We start from the raw sequence: 14,744 nt of genomic DNA, 5'->3' as shown, positions 1-14,744 counted from the left end.
GTGCTGCAGAGGGGCAGGACTGCTGGGGGTGGGGGTGGGGGTTGGGCTGATTGGGTGCACACTAGGTCAGTATCCTGAGCTACTTGGGTTCCCAAGGATGTGGCCTCAGCTAAGTGTGTGTGTAAATGGGTGTGTGTGAATTCAGAGTTACCATGGCTGCCAGTGAGCTCCTTTGTGGTTGTTTTGGGGGGCATTCCCATGCTGAAAATGCTTTGGGATTGTCACGGTCCGGGTGTGGGTGAGAGCAAAGTCCAAGTCCAATCAGGGGCCAAGCCAGGGAGTTCAAACCAAAGCCAAGTCAGGTAGCCTCGTCAGGGCGCAGAGATTGAGGTCGTCTGGAGCTGGGAGTCATGGGCATTCAATGAAATTGCTGAGCAGTCAGGTTAAAATGGATAAAAGGAAGTACTTCTTCACCCAAAGGGTGATTAACATGTGGAATTCACTACCACAGGAGGTGGTGGCGGATACAAGCATAACCAGCTTCAAAAGGGGATTGGATAAAAATGGAGCAGAGGTCCATCAGTGGCTATTAGCCACAATGTGTGTGTGTGTGTAAATATATATATATATATATATATATATATTTTTTTTTTTGCCCACAGAGTGTTGGACTGGATAGGCCATTGGCCTGATCCAACATGGCTTCTCTTATGTTCTTATGAGTCAGAACGCCGGAGAGTTCAAGCGAGAGCGTAACAGCCAGGGTAGATGTGAGTCATCACGAAAGTGACTCATTGATTCCACAAAGAGCCCAGCCCTGAGCAGGGACTAAGTGGACCTCCGGCAGTGCTCCAATTAGCAAGCGAGGAAGTTCCTACTAAAACTCAGGACTCAGCGACCGCCTTCCTCGTAGCTGTGCGTCCCTCTGATGGGCCGCTAAGTCTCAGCGGAGTCACTCCCTCAGCTGAGCTACCTGCAGGGGTGAGTTGGGTGGGGGTCCCGTATGGTCATCATTGCTGCCCATGACAGGGATCTGACTTGCTGGTGTGCCAGCCCCTGCCTCGTCCTCATTTCCACTGGTGTAGGGGTTCACACCATAACTCCGCTGGTATGTGGCTGCAATGCAGCTGCACCTGTGGAAGTGTGCCACACAGCACCGCTCATGCCCTCCGCTGGCATAAATGCCCCTTATACCAGTGTATGTCCGAGTTATGCTGGTGTGGGTGTCAGTAGGCTCCCTGTTCTAATCCCCCCCGCTCAGGGTTGCTCTGTAAGTTTTGTCCATTCAGTCATTGTTTGTTTATGTTTTTAATGAGAGTATCATAGTTTATCTGGTTAAGATATCGTCAGTTTAGGGAAATATTAACTCCTAAATATTTCCAGAATATGAGTTTCCATTTAAATTGGTATTGTGTTTTAATATAATCATCTGTTTTCTGTTCTACTTACAGCAGTATTCATTCTGATTTGGCATAGTTTAATCAGAAACCTGGTCATTCCCTATAGGGCTGTAAAGTGTTCATTATTATTGACAGGCACCTGCTCTTATGGCCTCTGTGTATCATGCAGATGGGCTTTACGCATAGCCTTGATTCCCAGGCTTCTGGAGCTGGCATTTAGGTGTGAAAATGTTCTCTTGCTCATTGAGTGAAGATGCAACTCCTTCCTCTTGGGCAGACACAGTCTGAGCTTGCTGGAGCTCCAGCCCCTGCCACGTCCACATTTCCACTGGCATAGGGGTTCACACCACCACTCCACTCTCTGAGGGGAGAAGATTTATGCACCTAAATACTCTTTGGATGGGCATAAAGCCCATACTCAAAATTAAAATTTGTTGGTCTACTGGGCTCAGACTTTGTTCTGTTGCTTTGGACCAACACTGCTACCCACCTGAAAAATAAAACTTGTGTAGTTTGAAGTATGCTGGGATAGAACCTTTCCTCCTTGTGGGTGCGGGTGTATGTTTTTTACTTACAGGAGTCTTTTATAAAATGGCACCTCACTTTTGGACTATGCAATACAGTCTGCACGACCAGCTCTGGGTTCTGTCATTCTCTCATCAGGGTCCCCAGCCCGGGAGACATCCAGCTGTCCGCAGCCAGGGTTTTTTCTGCCCTAGCCCTAACCTGGTGGAACTCTGCCAAGTTCCCTCTGAGTCCTATGGGACTTATTACAGTTCTGCAGGGCTTGTAAGGCAAAGACTTTCCACCAGGAATTTGGTTGGGGGCAGCAACGGTTCCATCTAGCACTCTCACTTCCACTTTTTTCAAAGCCCCCCCCCCCCCGAGATAGCAATACCCTCAGAACTTGGATGCCATCTTGTTTTCTAGAATCTAATGCTTTATCATTTACTATCTCAGTACATAAGAACATAAGAGAAGCCATGTTGGATCAGGCCAGTGGCCCATCCAGTCCAACACTCTGTGTCACACAGTGGCCAATATATGTGTGTGTGTGTACACACACACACACACACACATATATATATATATACTGTGGCTAATAGCCACTGATGGATCTCTGCTCCATATTTTTATCCAATCCCCTCTTAAAGCTGGCTTTGCTTATATCTGCCACCACCTCGTGTGGCAGTGAATTCCACATGTTAATCACCCTTTGGGTGAAGAAGGACTTGCTTCTATCCATTTTAACCTGACTGCTCAGCAATTTCATTAAATGCCCACGAGTTCTTGTATTGTGAGAAAGGGAGAAAAGGACTTCTTTTTAAAAGTTTTAAATGTTCTTTGCTTGTTTTATATGGTTGGACTAGATGACTTTGGAGGTCCCTTCCAACTCTATGATTCTTTGATATTGTAAACTGCCCTGAGTCCGGTTTCCTGGAAGCACTGTCAAAAATCCAATAAATAATAATAATAATAAATTCTTCTGCACGGGTGGTCCAGGCCTTAGTCATGTGTAGAACAAAGGCAAGAGCACCAAGAGAATACTTATTTTAGTTCTTCTTGCCAATCCCTAAAATAAAGAACTCTTTAATTCAAAACACTTTTATATCCTGCTTTCTTTGTGAAAGGGGACGGTGCGTAACTGTGGGGGTTCCGTGCTAAACCTTTAAACTCTGCTGTGTCCATATTACAGGCTATTAACAAGGAAGAGGAGCTGCTTGAACGAGAGAAGAGTCAGTTTCCTCTGCTGCGAACCATAATTACAAATAAGCAGCCATTTGAGCAGCTTTGGGTGACAGCATATAATTTTACTGTAAAGTCAGAGGAATGGATGAATGGTGAGGATTTCTACTACAGGATTTCTACTAAAAGTCTGTTGCTGCAACAGATTTTTTGTATCCTTTAAGAGTGTATTTCCAGAGTTTACTAGTTGTTGGAGTTTTTTTGGGGGGGGGGAAGTGTTTGTTTGTTGAATTTGTTGTCTTAACAGAAAGTAGAAGATGCAATTCTTGGATGCAAAGAATTACAAAGCTAGAGTGGCAATCCTCAAACCAAGAAATTTCAAGGGGAAATTCCAAAGTGGGGTTAAGCTTGAGTTAATTCACAAGTTCTGAACAGTGGATCCTACCAGGGCTGAATAGGGACATAGGATTAATATCACACTACCGATGTAACGTTCTGCTCCTAAGCATTTCCCCTTGCACTGTAGCTGTGCATTCTTTACAACATTCCTCCTGGCTGAGCTAGAAAGACTCAAATTTTCTTTCCTACTTCTGTCTGATGAAGGGAACTGTGACTCTTGGGGCGTTTTCGCACTGACCTTAATCGGCAGCGACGCCCCTCTTCACCGCGCAGGATCTGCGGGGATTTCTCACCAATTGCCGCGGAGCACCCAGAAGAGCCGCAAAGTCCCGTGGCTTTTGCGGCGCAAATGGAAACTGGTTTTTGGCAGTTTCCATTTGCGCCACAAAAGCCGCGGGACTCTGCGGCTCTTCCGGGTGCTCCACGGCAATTGGTGCGAAATCCGCGCAGATCCTGCACGGTCAAGAGGGGCGTCGCTGCCGATTAAGGTCAGTGCGAAAACGCCCTATGAATCTTATCCCCTGAAGCTCTTGTTAATCTCTGAGCTGCTACTAGACTCTAATCTAATTGTTCTACTGCAGACCAACATAGCTACCCTCTGAAACACAACTATTTTTAGACATAGCCTGTGGCACAAATCCTCACCTAGAGAGGAACCAAGACAGAAGCCATTTTTAACAGCTCCCTCCCACCCCTCCACTCTGCAGTTGAAAATGAGATGAAATGTTTCCAGAAGCAGGGCCTCCCTAGGAATGGTGGAACTGCCAGACTTGCTATAAAATCTCTGACCGATTTTGCACTCACCCTTACGCTGCTCTCACGTCCATTTTCTCCGTGTGGCGTCCTCCTGATTTCCCTCTATTTGTGCTGGGGCTGCAGCAAACATTGCGGTTTTCATGCAGCAAACGGAAACTGCTAAAAATTTCCATCTGCTGTACGAAAACCGCAATGTTTGCTGCAGGCCCGACGCAAATAGTGGGAAATCGGGAGGAAGCTGCGCAGAGAAGACGGACGTGAGAGCGGAGTAAGGTGAGTGTGAAATCGGCTTCTCTGTTGCTTCCTGGATGCTGCTAGTCCAATCTAGCTAACACTTGGACCCCTCATGGACAGCTCCCCTGATGCTTTAGCCTTGGCCTTGGCCTTGGCCTTGGCCCTGGCCTTGGCCTTGGCCTTGGCCCTGGCCCTAGGCTGCCTCTCCCCTGCCTCGCTTTCCAGCCCCAAGGTTCCCATGCAGGGGCAAAGGGGATGCTTTACTATTTGCTATTTCTTGAATAGCAGTCAGGATTTTTAATGCCCACAGGTTTCACACAAAGGCATGGAGATGGCTAAGACAAATAGATTTAAGGGCAGCTTCTATCCAAGTGCTGTGGTTAGGCTAAATGCAGGGTTATGAATGGTTATTTGTTTTAGATGTAGGCTAAATGTAGGGTCATGAATGGTTATTTGTTTTAGATGTATTTAAATGGTTTATGTATATGTCCTTTTTTTAGTGTTGATGTGTTGGTATGTTTGTGGAAGAGCACCTCATTTCGTTGCTCTCATTTTCCTTTTTTGAGAACAATGACAATAAATTTATCATATCATATCATATCATATGTTAATGTACGGGCATCACAAAAACTCTTCTGGTATGGAACATTTTTACAAGGCTAGATTTTGTGGGGTTTTTGCCACCATGTTTTGGAAGGTAGGAAGGGCTGCATCAGTGCTTAGTTCTCACGGCCCTTTCTTACATGCCCAGGGAAATGATGTTTGCCACCTTTGGGGTCAGGCAGCAGTTTTTTTCCAGGCCAATTTCCAGGGATCCTGGAGGGCTTTTTTTGCCACCTTCTGGGCTTGGAGCAAGTGTCAATGGGGGTGTGTAGGGAGAGGTATTTGTAAATTTCCTGCATTGTGCAGGGGGTTGGACTAGATGACCCTGGAGGTCCCTTCCAAGTCTATGATTCTGTGTTTACTTAGTTTCTGTGTTGTTCTTCTGGCAAATCTGCCAGGAAACTTTTGTAGGAATAAGTTTTGGCTCTTGACAATGCTTGTCTCCCCCCCACCCCTTGTGCAGGGCCTCTCCAGGACTTGAATGCTGAGGAAATCACTGAGGATGTGGGAAACATGTGGAGGACCATGTACAAACTGACCAAGACCTTTGCAGATCTACCAGGGCCAAAGCGTTTAGCGGAGAATGTGAAGTTTAAAATCGACAAGTTCAAGCAACACCTTCCAGTCCTCTCAATTGCCTGCAACCGTGGGATGAAGGACAGGCACTGGGAGCAGGTGCTGTAAATGTGTGTCTGTGGTGGGACTATCAGATGTGTATTGGCTGTATGCAGCAGAAAAATAAGGATAATTTATGGGCTCAGTTCAAGCTGACAAGGCCTTTAGTGGCTTTGGGCCCATGTATCTGCAGGACTGTCTAGAACTGTCTTTCCTGCTGTGTCCCTCAGCTACAACATTCTTCCTTTGAACAAAGCCTTCTGAAGGTGCCAGCCTATAACATTAGCCACTGCTTGTTCACACACAGTCTCTGTGGCAGCTCCCACATTAAAGAAGGGTCTGCCTGAGGTTTCAGGAAAGCCCACATGCTCCTATCATTTTGCAAAAACGTGCAAAACAAATTTATTCAGGAGGGCATCCTGGAAGAGGAGTAGAGCTGTGAGCTATGATGTAATGCAGGGGTGGCCAATGGTAGCTCTCCAGATGTTTTTTGCCTACAACTCCCATGAGCCCCAGCCAGCATGGCCAATGGCTGGGGCTGATGGGAGTTGTAGGCAAAAAACATCTGGAGAGCTACCATTGGCCACCCCTGATGTAATGGATCAGCTCAGGAGGTGACTGCTATTCAGGATTATGTGATTTTCCTTCCAATCCTTCAATCCCATTCCCATTGCATCATGTTGTTTTTCTAAGGATCTTTGCTGTTAGACTCAAAGATTATCGTATTTTGAAATCCGCTTGCTGATTGACCAAGTAGCTTTGTTTTTGCTAGGAATTTTTGCTGCTACATTCATATATGGTTATCATTCAGATGTTATGTTGTTAATCATTTTACTGGTTGACCAAATAGTTCTATGCTGCTTGTAATCCACCTCAACTCCCAGTAAGAAAAGAAGATGATAAACAAATGAAAACTTAGGTCTTTTTCGCGCTGACCTTACTCGGGAGCGACATCACTCTTCACCGCGCAGCGTCTGCACGGATTTCGCACCGATTGCTCCTCAGAACCCGGAAGAGCCGCGAAGTCCCGCGGCTTTTGCATCGCAAATGTAAACTGGCTAGTTTACATTTGCGACGCAAAAGCCGTGGGACTTCGCGGCTCTTCCGGGTTCTGCGGAGCAATCGGTGCGAAATCCGTGCAGACGCTGCGCGGTGAAGATGGACGTCGCTCCCGAGTAAGGTCAGTGTGAAAACGCTCACAGTAAATATATAAACCTTTGGTAGCAGGGGACACTGTTGCCTTCCAGCTGAGTTGTCCGTGCATCTCTCTTTCTCCGCACAAGTCAGTGAAATTAACTGAGCAAAACTGTTTCATCCCACTAAAAAGGTAGTTTTAATTGATCAGGCAGCCCTTTAAAAATGGTCACGCTTTTTGTGTGTTGAAGAATGATTTAACACTATTTAATTATTAGCAAGATTTGCAGATAATAATAATAATAATAACACAATATAATGAACACTAATGAAGGAATGATTGAAGGACTAATACTAACTGTTAAGTGGGGTTCCAAAATATTTGTATGTGGATCAATTAACGTTTATGTAATGGTGAAATATTTAAATTATGAAAATATTTAACTAAAAATTAGATTTGAGTACTTGATAAACCAGGATGGAGTTTTCAGTATATTGATTTTTAAAAACTGTAGATGGCAAGAACCATCTTAGAAGAGGTGTGATCTCTCACACAGAAGAGGAACATAAGAACATAAGAGAAGCCATGTTGGATCAGGCCAGTGGCCCATCCAGTCCAACACTCTGTATCACACAGTGACCAATATATACACACACACACACACATAGTGGCTAATAGCCAGTGATGGACCTCTGCTCCATATTTTTATCCAATCCCCTTTTGAAGCTTAGAAGTACGTCTTCTAAGATGGTGGCTGCTGTGGCAAAGACCTGCATCACCCGTAGTGTCATATCACTTTGCTCAGCCAAGTATGACGTGTTCTTCAAGTCCAAAGGAGCCTTTGAGGGGAGTTGGGCCTTCCAGTGCTGAAATATTATTATCTTGCAGCCAATTTGGTCAGCATTCTTAAGATGCTGGATGCTACTGTAGAAGATAACTGGCTGATTATAGAAAATGTGGATGCTAATTTGCTCGCCGATCTGGTGTGGCCCGCCCCTAAGTGATGTCCACTGCTTATCATTTTTATTTATGTATTTATTTTTATATTCCTCATTGTGAATTTGGGGCTTAGCTAATCTTTCCTCAACGTCTACCTATAGACCATCTCTGGTTTCCTCCAGCAAAGGAACCTGGGGCAAAGGAATCTTAGTGGGACGCTGGTATAACAAAGGGTTGAAAGTCTTATAAATAAAGGCAAAATATCAGACAATCCCTTGAATGTCAATACGGGTTAGAGATTCAGTGGTTCCAATACTTGCAAGTTAAAACGATGTTAGACTATCTTATTTAAATTGGGAAAATTTTAGAAAAACCCCAACGGCCTTTGAAACTCTGTTGAAATGTATCAGTTCAGAGTCCAAGGGCCTGCTTTCTAAATTATATAATATAGTGTTCCAGACTACCCAGAGTTGTTTAAATTCTTTCCCAAAGGCTCAGAGGCTTGATTGTGACGGCAGGATGGAAAAAAAACAATGGGGTGATATTTGGGGATCTTTAAACAACTGTTCTAAAGTGTATTCAGTTAAAATGCAGTGTTTTAAGTTGTATACAAGGTGGTATTTTATGCTGAAACAGCTTTCTTACATTTTTAAGACTACCTCAGCTCTCTGCTGGAAGGGATGTAATGCCCCTGATTCCTATATACATTGTTGGTGGGAATGCCTGGTGATTGAATCATTTTGGTGTTGGATTCATTCTTTGATTTTACATATCACGGGGATAGATCTACCATTTCTCCCAGAATCATTTTTATTGACATATTGGCCAGATTTACAACTGTGGAATGACAAAGCAGATACCATATTTACCTTAATCACAACCACCCAGTTGATGGTGACAGTATTTTGTAAAAAAAATCCTAAAGCCCCTAGTATAGAGCTCTGATATTAAAAAGTTTGGTATCATTTTGTTAGGGCTAAGTTAGGGGATAGCATGGCGCAACTTACTTATGCTAACTATTGTACTAAATTTTCCATGATCTGGTATGCAGTTTTGCAACGCCTTTCAGGAAATGTTATAATCCCTCCTAGAGCTATTTACAAGGACTTTTTACAATTTTAAATTTCTGTTTGTTAAAATTTTATATTACAATTTTATGAAATGTTTTTGCTATGCTCTATTTTTTAAATATTTTTTTAAAGTCCAAAAGAGCCTTCCTTTGACAGACGAGGCTCTTCGGAGGAAGGCTGTTTGTACTAGAGGAAGGTGAAGCAGTATTTTTCTGCAGACCTGGGGAGCTCCAAGTACCTAGCAACTCTCTACCTTTTTGTGGGTGGTCTGGTTTTGTGACTTGTATGACTGGGCCACTTTTTTTATTGTTAGAAACAGTGGTAATGGTGATGATAATGTTTACGTAGGCTTGGATCCAAAGGTGCTCTTGAGTAAGCAGAGGGCTCTTCTGCTGCCATACAGGGAAGGGACATCCCAGATTTTCTCTCATTTCCCTTTCCTGCCGCAGCTGCTGCACCACATTCCCATGCTATTCCAGAGAGGCCCCTGATTCTTGGGAATAGCCTTCTAGCAGTATACAGCAGGGGTGGCCAACAGTAGCTCTCCAGATGTATTTTTGCCTACAACTCCCATTAGCCCCAGCCATTGGCCATGCTGACTGGGGCTGATGGGAGTTGTAGGCAAAAAAACATCTGGAGAGCTACTGTTGGCCACCCCTGGTATACAGGATCCAAGTGATAGGTTTTCCATCTCTTTGGAGGGCTTCAAATACTTTGTCTCTGCAGTCTTTACAACAGGCCTATAAGTCAGTCCACTTTTACTCTTGCCATCTTTCTGCCCACTCAAGTCTACTGTGCTCCCTTTTTGCTTCCAGATCAGTGACATAGTTGGCTATGAGATCAGACCTGATGAAACAACTTCTCTTCTAAACATGTTGGAATATGGGCTATCAAGGCATATTGAGAAGTAAGACATCCAATTTTTTATCTAGTGTATGTTTTTCTACCACATCAAAGCGTTTGATTCTGTGTGCTGCTTCTCAAAAGCATTTAAAACTTGTGGATTTTTTTTACAATTTATAGTTATAGGAAATTTTAAACTTTTAGAGCAGAATTAAAGAATTGCATGTGCAGATTATTTGTGACAAGGCACAATGATCTGGAGCTTTGTTTACACACCTGCTTGTGTTCCTCATGATTTCACCAGCTTCCATCTGTGCAGTGAACTAAAAATGCTTGCAGTGAATCAGTGATATGAATCATAGAGTCATAGTCACTGTGTCCTAGACTTCCAGAGTGAGAAGGAACTTTAGAGGTTTTCTAGTCCTATCTTCTGGTCCAGAGCTAGAGCATGAAGACTTCCAATGAGGGGCAGCCCCCCCACCCCCATTGTACAGAGACAGGAGAGCAGGGTAGTCTTTGTGACTGTGCAGTGACGGGCGCTTCAAAACGTCAAGTGATTGATTTCCCAATCAAATTAGATGATGATGATAATAATAATAATAATAATAATAATAATAATAATAATAATAATAATAATAATAATAATCTTTTATTTATATCCCGCCCTCCCCACCAAGGCAGGCTCAGGGTGGCTAACAAGACATGGTAAAACCATGATACAATAAAACAATATATAATATAATTAATAATTTAAACAGTAAAACCAATAAAACAATATAACATTATAATATAATCAAATTGTGTATAAGATGGCTCGGTGTTATTGATGTTATCAGGGGTTCCGTCTTAAAAAGCTAGCTGGAAGAGGACAGTTTTGCGGGCCCTACGGAATTGGTTAAAATTTCGCAGGGCCCTTACCTCTTTCGGCAGTTGATTCCACCATTGGGGGGCCTTCATAGAGAACGCCTGTTCTCTGGTAGTTTTTAGTTTGGTTTCTTTTGGCCCAAGGATTTTGAGAAGATTTTTTTAACTTGATCGTAGTGCTCTCTGGGGAACATATGGAGAGAGGTGGTCCCTAAGGTAGGCAGGTCCTCGACCATATAGGGCTTTAAAGGTAATGACCAGCACCTTGTAACGGACCCAGTAAACAATTGGCAGCCAGTGCAACTCCTGCAGCCCAGGCTGCACATGTTCCCACCGAGGCAGTCCCAATAACAGCCTGGCTGCTGCGTTCTGCACTAGCTGCAGTTTCTGGGTTCAGTACAGGGGCAGCCCCATGTAGAGGGCATTACAGTAGTCTAACCTCGAGGTGACCGTTGCATGGATCACTGTTGCCAGGTCGTTGCGCTCCAGGAAGGGGGCCAACTGCCTCGCCCATCTAAGATGAAAAAAGGCGGACTTGGCAGTAGCTGTTATCTGGGCCTCCATTGTCAAGGAAGGCTCCAGTAAGACTCCCAAGCTCTTAACTCTGTGCACTGCTACTAGTTGCACCCCGTCAAAAACTGGGAGAGGGACCCCATTCTCTGAACCGCCGTGGCCCAAGCAAAGGACCTCCGTCTTCGCTGGGTTCAATTTCAGCCCACTCAGCTTAATCCAGTCTGCCACGGCTTGCAACGCCCGGGGCATTGCCAGTCCGGTCGCCCATCAATAGATAGAGCTGGGTATCATCAGCATACTGATGACAACCCAGCCCATATCTACAGGCTATCTGGGCAAGGGGACGCATGAAGATGTTGAATAGCATCGGAGAGAGAACTGCTCCCTGTGGCACCCCACAGTCAAGTGAGTGTCTCCGGGATAGCTCTCCCCCAATTGCCACCCTTTGTCCCCGACCCTCAAGGAAAGAGGAAAGCCATTGTAAGCTGACCCCTGAATCCCTGCATCGGCGAGGGCAGCTTTCCTCTCTGCTTTTTCTTTTCCCCTTCCATGATGCATTAGTTTGCTCTTATTTCTCTTCTACTTTCTGTTTCTATTTAGATTGGAGCCCATTGGGGCAGCAGCTAGCAAGGAATACTCCTTGGAGAAGAACATGGAGAAGATGAAATTGGAATGGATTAACATATGCTTCTGTTTTGTGAAGTATAGGGACACGGTGAGTCTCCCATTTTTTCCAGTGGTCCTGGTAGAGATGATTGCTGTAATTCTTTCCTAATAGAAGTGTTTGAAGATCAGAGAGGAACAGAACTTAAATAATGAGCTTCAATCCCATGTGCTTTTATTGTCAGGACACCAGCATTCTGTCTGCCATTGATGACATCCAGCTCTTGCTTGATGATCACATTGTCAAGACCCAGACAATGTGCGGCTCTCCATTTATCAAACCAATAGAAACGGAATGCCGGGTAAGAAGAAGAAATTGGACTTGTGTAGTCCCATCTGTTTCCATGCATTTGTTTTTCTCCTGAATGGTTTCCCTCATGGAATGTTTGGAGAACCAATATGAAGTACTAGTTAAGGGTCTGGGGAGTCTAGATTGAAGACCACCATCCTCTTCCTCTAAACTGCTGTGCCTCAAGCTGTGAAGCTCATTGGGTGGCCACAGGTTAGCCATCTTGTCTCCCTTGCTATTTGACAACTGCATGAAACTGCTGGATGGGGTCACCCAGAGCACTGATGTTCTATATCAGGGGTGGCCAACGGTAGCTCTCCAGATGTTTTTTGCCTACAATTCCCATCAGCCCCAGCCATTGGTCATGCTGGCTGGGGCTGATGGGAGTCGTAGGCAAAAAACATCTGGAGAGCTACCGTTGGCCACCCCTGTTCTATATCATCAATATATGCAGATGAAATGACAGCTCTTTTCCATCAGATTCCAGGGCAACTGTTGTGTGTAGACAGATCAAGGATCCGGATGTGAGCTAACAAAATTCTTATACTTGGGGCACTGTTTTGGTGGTGGTGCAGAACACAGATGTGGGAGGGGGTGGCCACAGTTCCGCATGACCAGCTGGACCATCATAGTGGGACCAGGCATGAAGCCAGATCTGATCTGGACAGGAGAGGCTGCTTGCCCTTTGGACAAGAACTGGAACATCATCCCTTCATCTTCTTCCCATCCCTCTGTCAATACTGGTTGGCAGGCTGTCCAGTAGTGGTGGGAAGTGCCTTCAGGCTGCAACCAACCTATTGCAACCCCCATAGGGTTATCAAGACAAGAGATGTTCAGAGGTGGTTTGCCATTTCCTGCCTCTGCTTAGCAATGCTGGACTTGTTTGGTTATGTCCCATTCAAGTACTTATCAGGGCCAATTCTGCTAGGCTTCCCAGATCTGGTGAGATTGGGCCAGACTGGGCCATCCAGTTCATGGCACATGTCCACTAGGGCTCCCTAAACTCTTGTGAGATTCCCTTAATCTTGCAAGAGTTGGGGCACCATTTTGATAGCTTTAACAACTTCTGAGACAGCAAGCCTTTTGTTTTGCCACATTGCCAGGCAGCTTCAACAGCGAGGTCAGTTCCTTCACCCCTAGCATAATGCATTTCCCCCCATCAGTCTAAGGTCTTGGTTATGGGAGTGTTCAGACTGGTGTAAATACAGTATACTGACCAAAACTGTATTGCTGTGCAATAGAGAAAACAATGTGTTGTATTAGATGCTGTTTCCCTTCTGGGAGTCCATGCAGAGGTGAAAGTGAAATGGTCTTTCCACAGAAATGGGAAGAGAAACTTGTCCTGATGCAGGAGATTTTGGACAACTGGTTAAAATGTCAAGCAACATGGCTTTACTTGGAGCCCATCTTCAGTTCTGAGGACATTATTGCTCAAATGCCGGAAGAGGGCAAGAAGTTTGGAATAGTTGATAGTTACTGGAAAGACATCATGACACAAGCAGTAAGTTCTCATATTCCATATATGCTTGTAGCATTTTCTGTCGTGAGTCAGATCTTTGCTCAGCCATAGAGTTTGCTGGGCAACCAGGGGCCAGTTGACAACCATGACAACCTCACTAATAAAACATAAGAGAAGTCATGTTGGATCAGGCCAATGGCCCATCCAATCCAACACTCTGTGTCACTCAGTGGCCAAAAACCAGGTGCCATCAAGAGGTCCACCAGCAAGGTCAGAACTCCAGAAGCCCTCCTCATATGGTTGTTGTCATGATAGAGGTGGAACAACAAACTGTTGACATGTTCTCCTTTCTTTGGAGAAAAGCAGTAAATAACCTATGAGAGTCAGCATGGCATAGTGGTTAAGAGTATCAGACTAGGATCTGAGAGACCCAGGTTTGAATCACCCACTTGCCATGCAAGCTGGCTGGGTAACTTTGGACCAGTCACACTCTGTTGGCTTAACCTGCCTCATAGGATGGTTGTCGTGAGGCAAAATGGAGGATGGGTGCAAGGAAGAATGAGGTTCTAAGTCACTTTGGGTTGTCCCACTTTGGAGATGGGAGGAAGGAAGGAAGGAAGGAAGGAAGGAAGGAAGGAAGGAAGGAAGGAAGGAAGGAAGGAAGGAAGGAAGGGAGGGAGGGAGGGAGGGAGGGAGGGAGGAGAGGGAGGAAGTTCTCTAAGGTATTGTATGTGGTTATTATTTTACAAAATAAAAATAAATGAATGTGCAGAATTTCTTTTGTTATTTTGTAGGTGAAAGATACCAGAGTGCTTATTGCAACCGAACAGCCGAGGATGTTAGACAGGCTCCGGGAAGCAAATGCTCTTTTGGAAGATATCCAGAAGGGTCTGAATACTTACTTGGAAAAGAAAAGGTTGTTTTTCCCAAGGTAGGCTCACTAATGCCCTGACCTGGGTGGCCCAGGCTAACCTGATCTTGGGTTGGCCCTACTTTGTCCTTGGCTTGGAGACCAGTAAGGAAGTCCAGGGCTGCTGCATAGAGGCAGGCAATGGCCAACCACCCCTGCTCATCTCTTGCCTTGAAAAGCCTACAGGCCTGTCATAAGTCTACTGCAGTAGTACTTGGCAGTACTTTCCACCACCCAGCTCATTTACAACTCCCGGTTTGCATCAAAGGAACACTCTTTAATTACTCTTCCACTGACCTGTGGCCTCTTCCCCCCAAAAACTAAGCTCTGCTTTTATGTCAGTTGGCTCTATGGCAGAGAAAAGAGGATTCTGTTCATCAGTGTTAATACTGAATCAGATGGTTGCTCTGTTGCTCGATACTGTTT

The 14,744-nt window shown here is 44.9% G+C and overlaps 1 protein-coding gene across 1 annotated transcript in view; it reads left to right on the top strand.

Annotated features, from left to right (window-relative positions):
* Window positions 1-14,744, top strand: part of DNAH3 (dynein axonemal heavy chain 3) — a 169,926-nt gene that overhangs the window by 49,213 nt on the left and 105,969 nt on the right. Inside the window, exons 17-23 of the mRNA XM_060261037.1 lie at window positions 3,037-3,181; window positions 5,482-5,693; window positions 9,593-9,684; window positions 11,598-11,712; window positions 11,846-11,962; window positions 13,271-13,450; window positions 14,203-14,339. Coding sequence (XP_060117020.1) covers window positions 3,037-3,181; window positions 5,482-5,693; window positions 9,593-9,684; window positions 11,598-11,712; window positions 11,846-11,962; window positions 13,271-13,450; window positions 14,203-14,339 — 998 coding nt within the window. The remainder of the gene's footprint in view (window positions 1-3,036; window positions 3,182-5,481; window positions 5,694-9,592; window positions 9,685-11,597; window positions 11,713-11,845; window positions 11,963-13,270; window positions 13,451-14,202; window positions 14,340-14,744) is intronic.

This window comes from Heteronotia binoei, chromosome 20, assembly GCF_032191835.1.
Source record: "Heteronotia binoei isolate CCM8104 ecotype False Entrance Well chromosome 20, APGP_CSIRO_Hbin_v1, whole genome shotgun sequence".
Lineage (NCBI taxonomy): Eukaryota > Metazoa > Chordata > Lepidosauria > Squamata > Gekkonidae > Heteronotia > Heteronotia binoei.
This window is presented reverse-complemented; position numbering and strand designations above follow the sequence as displayed.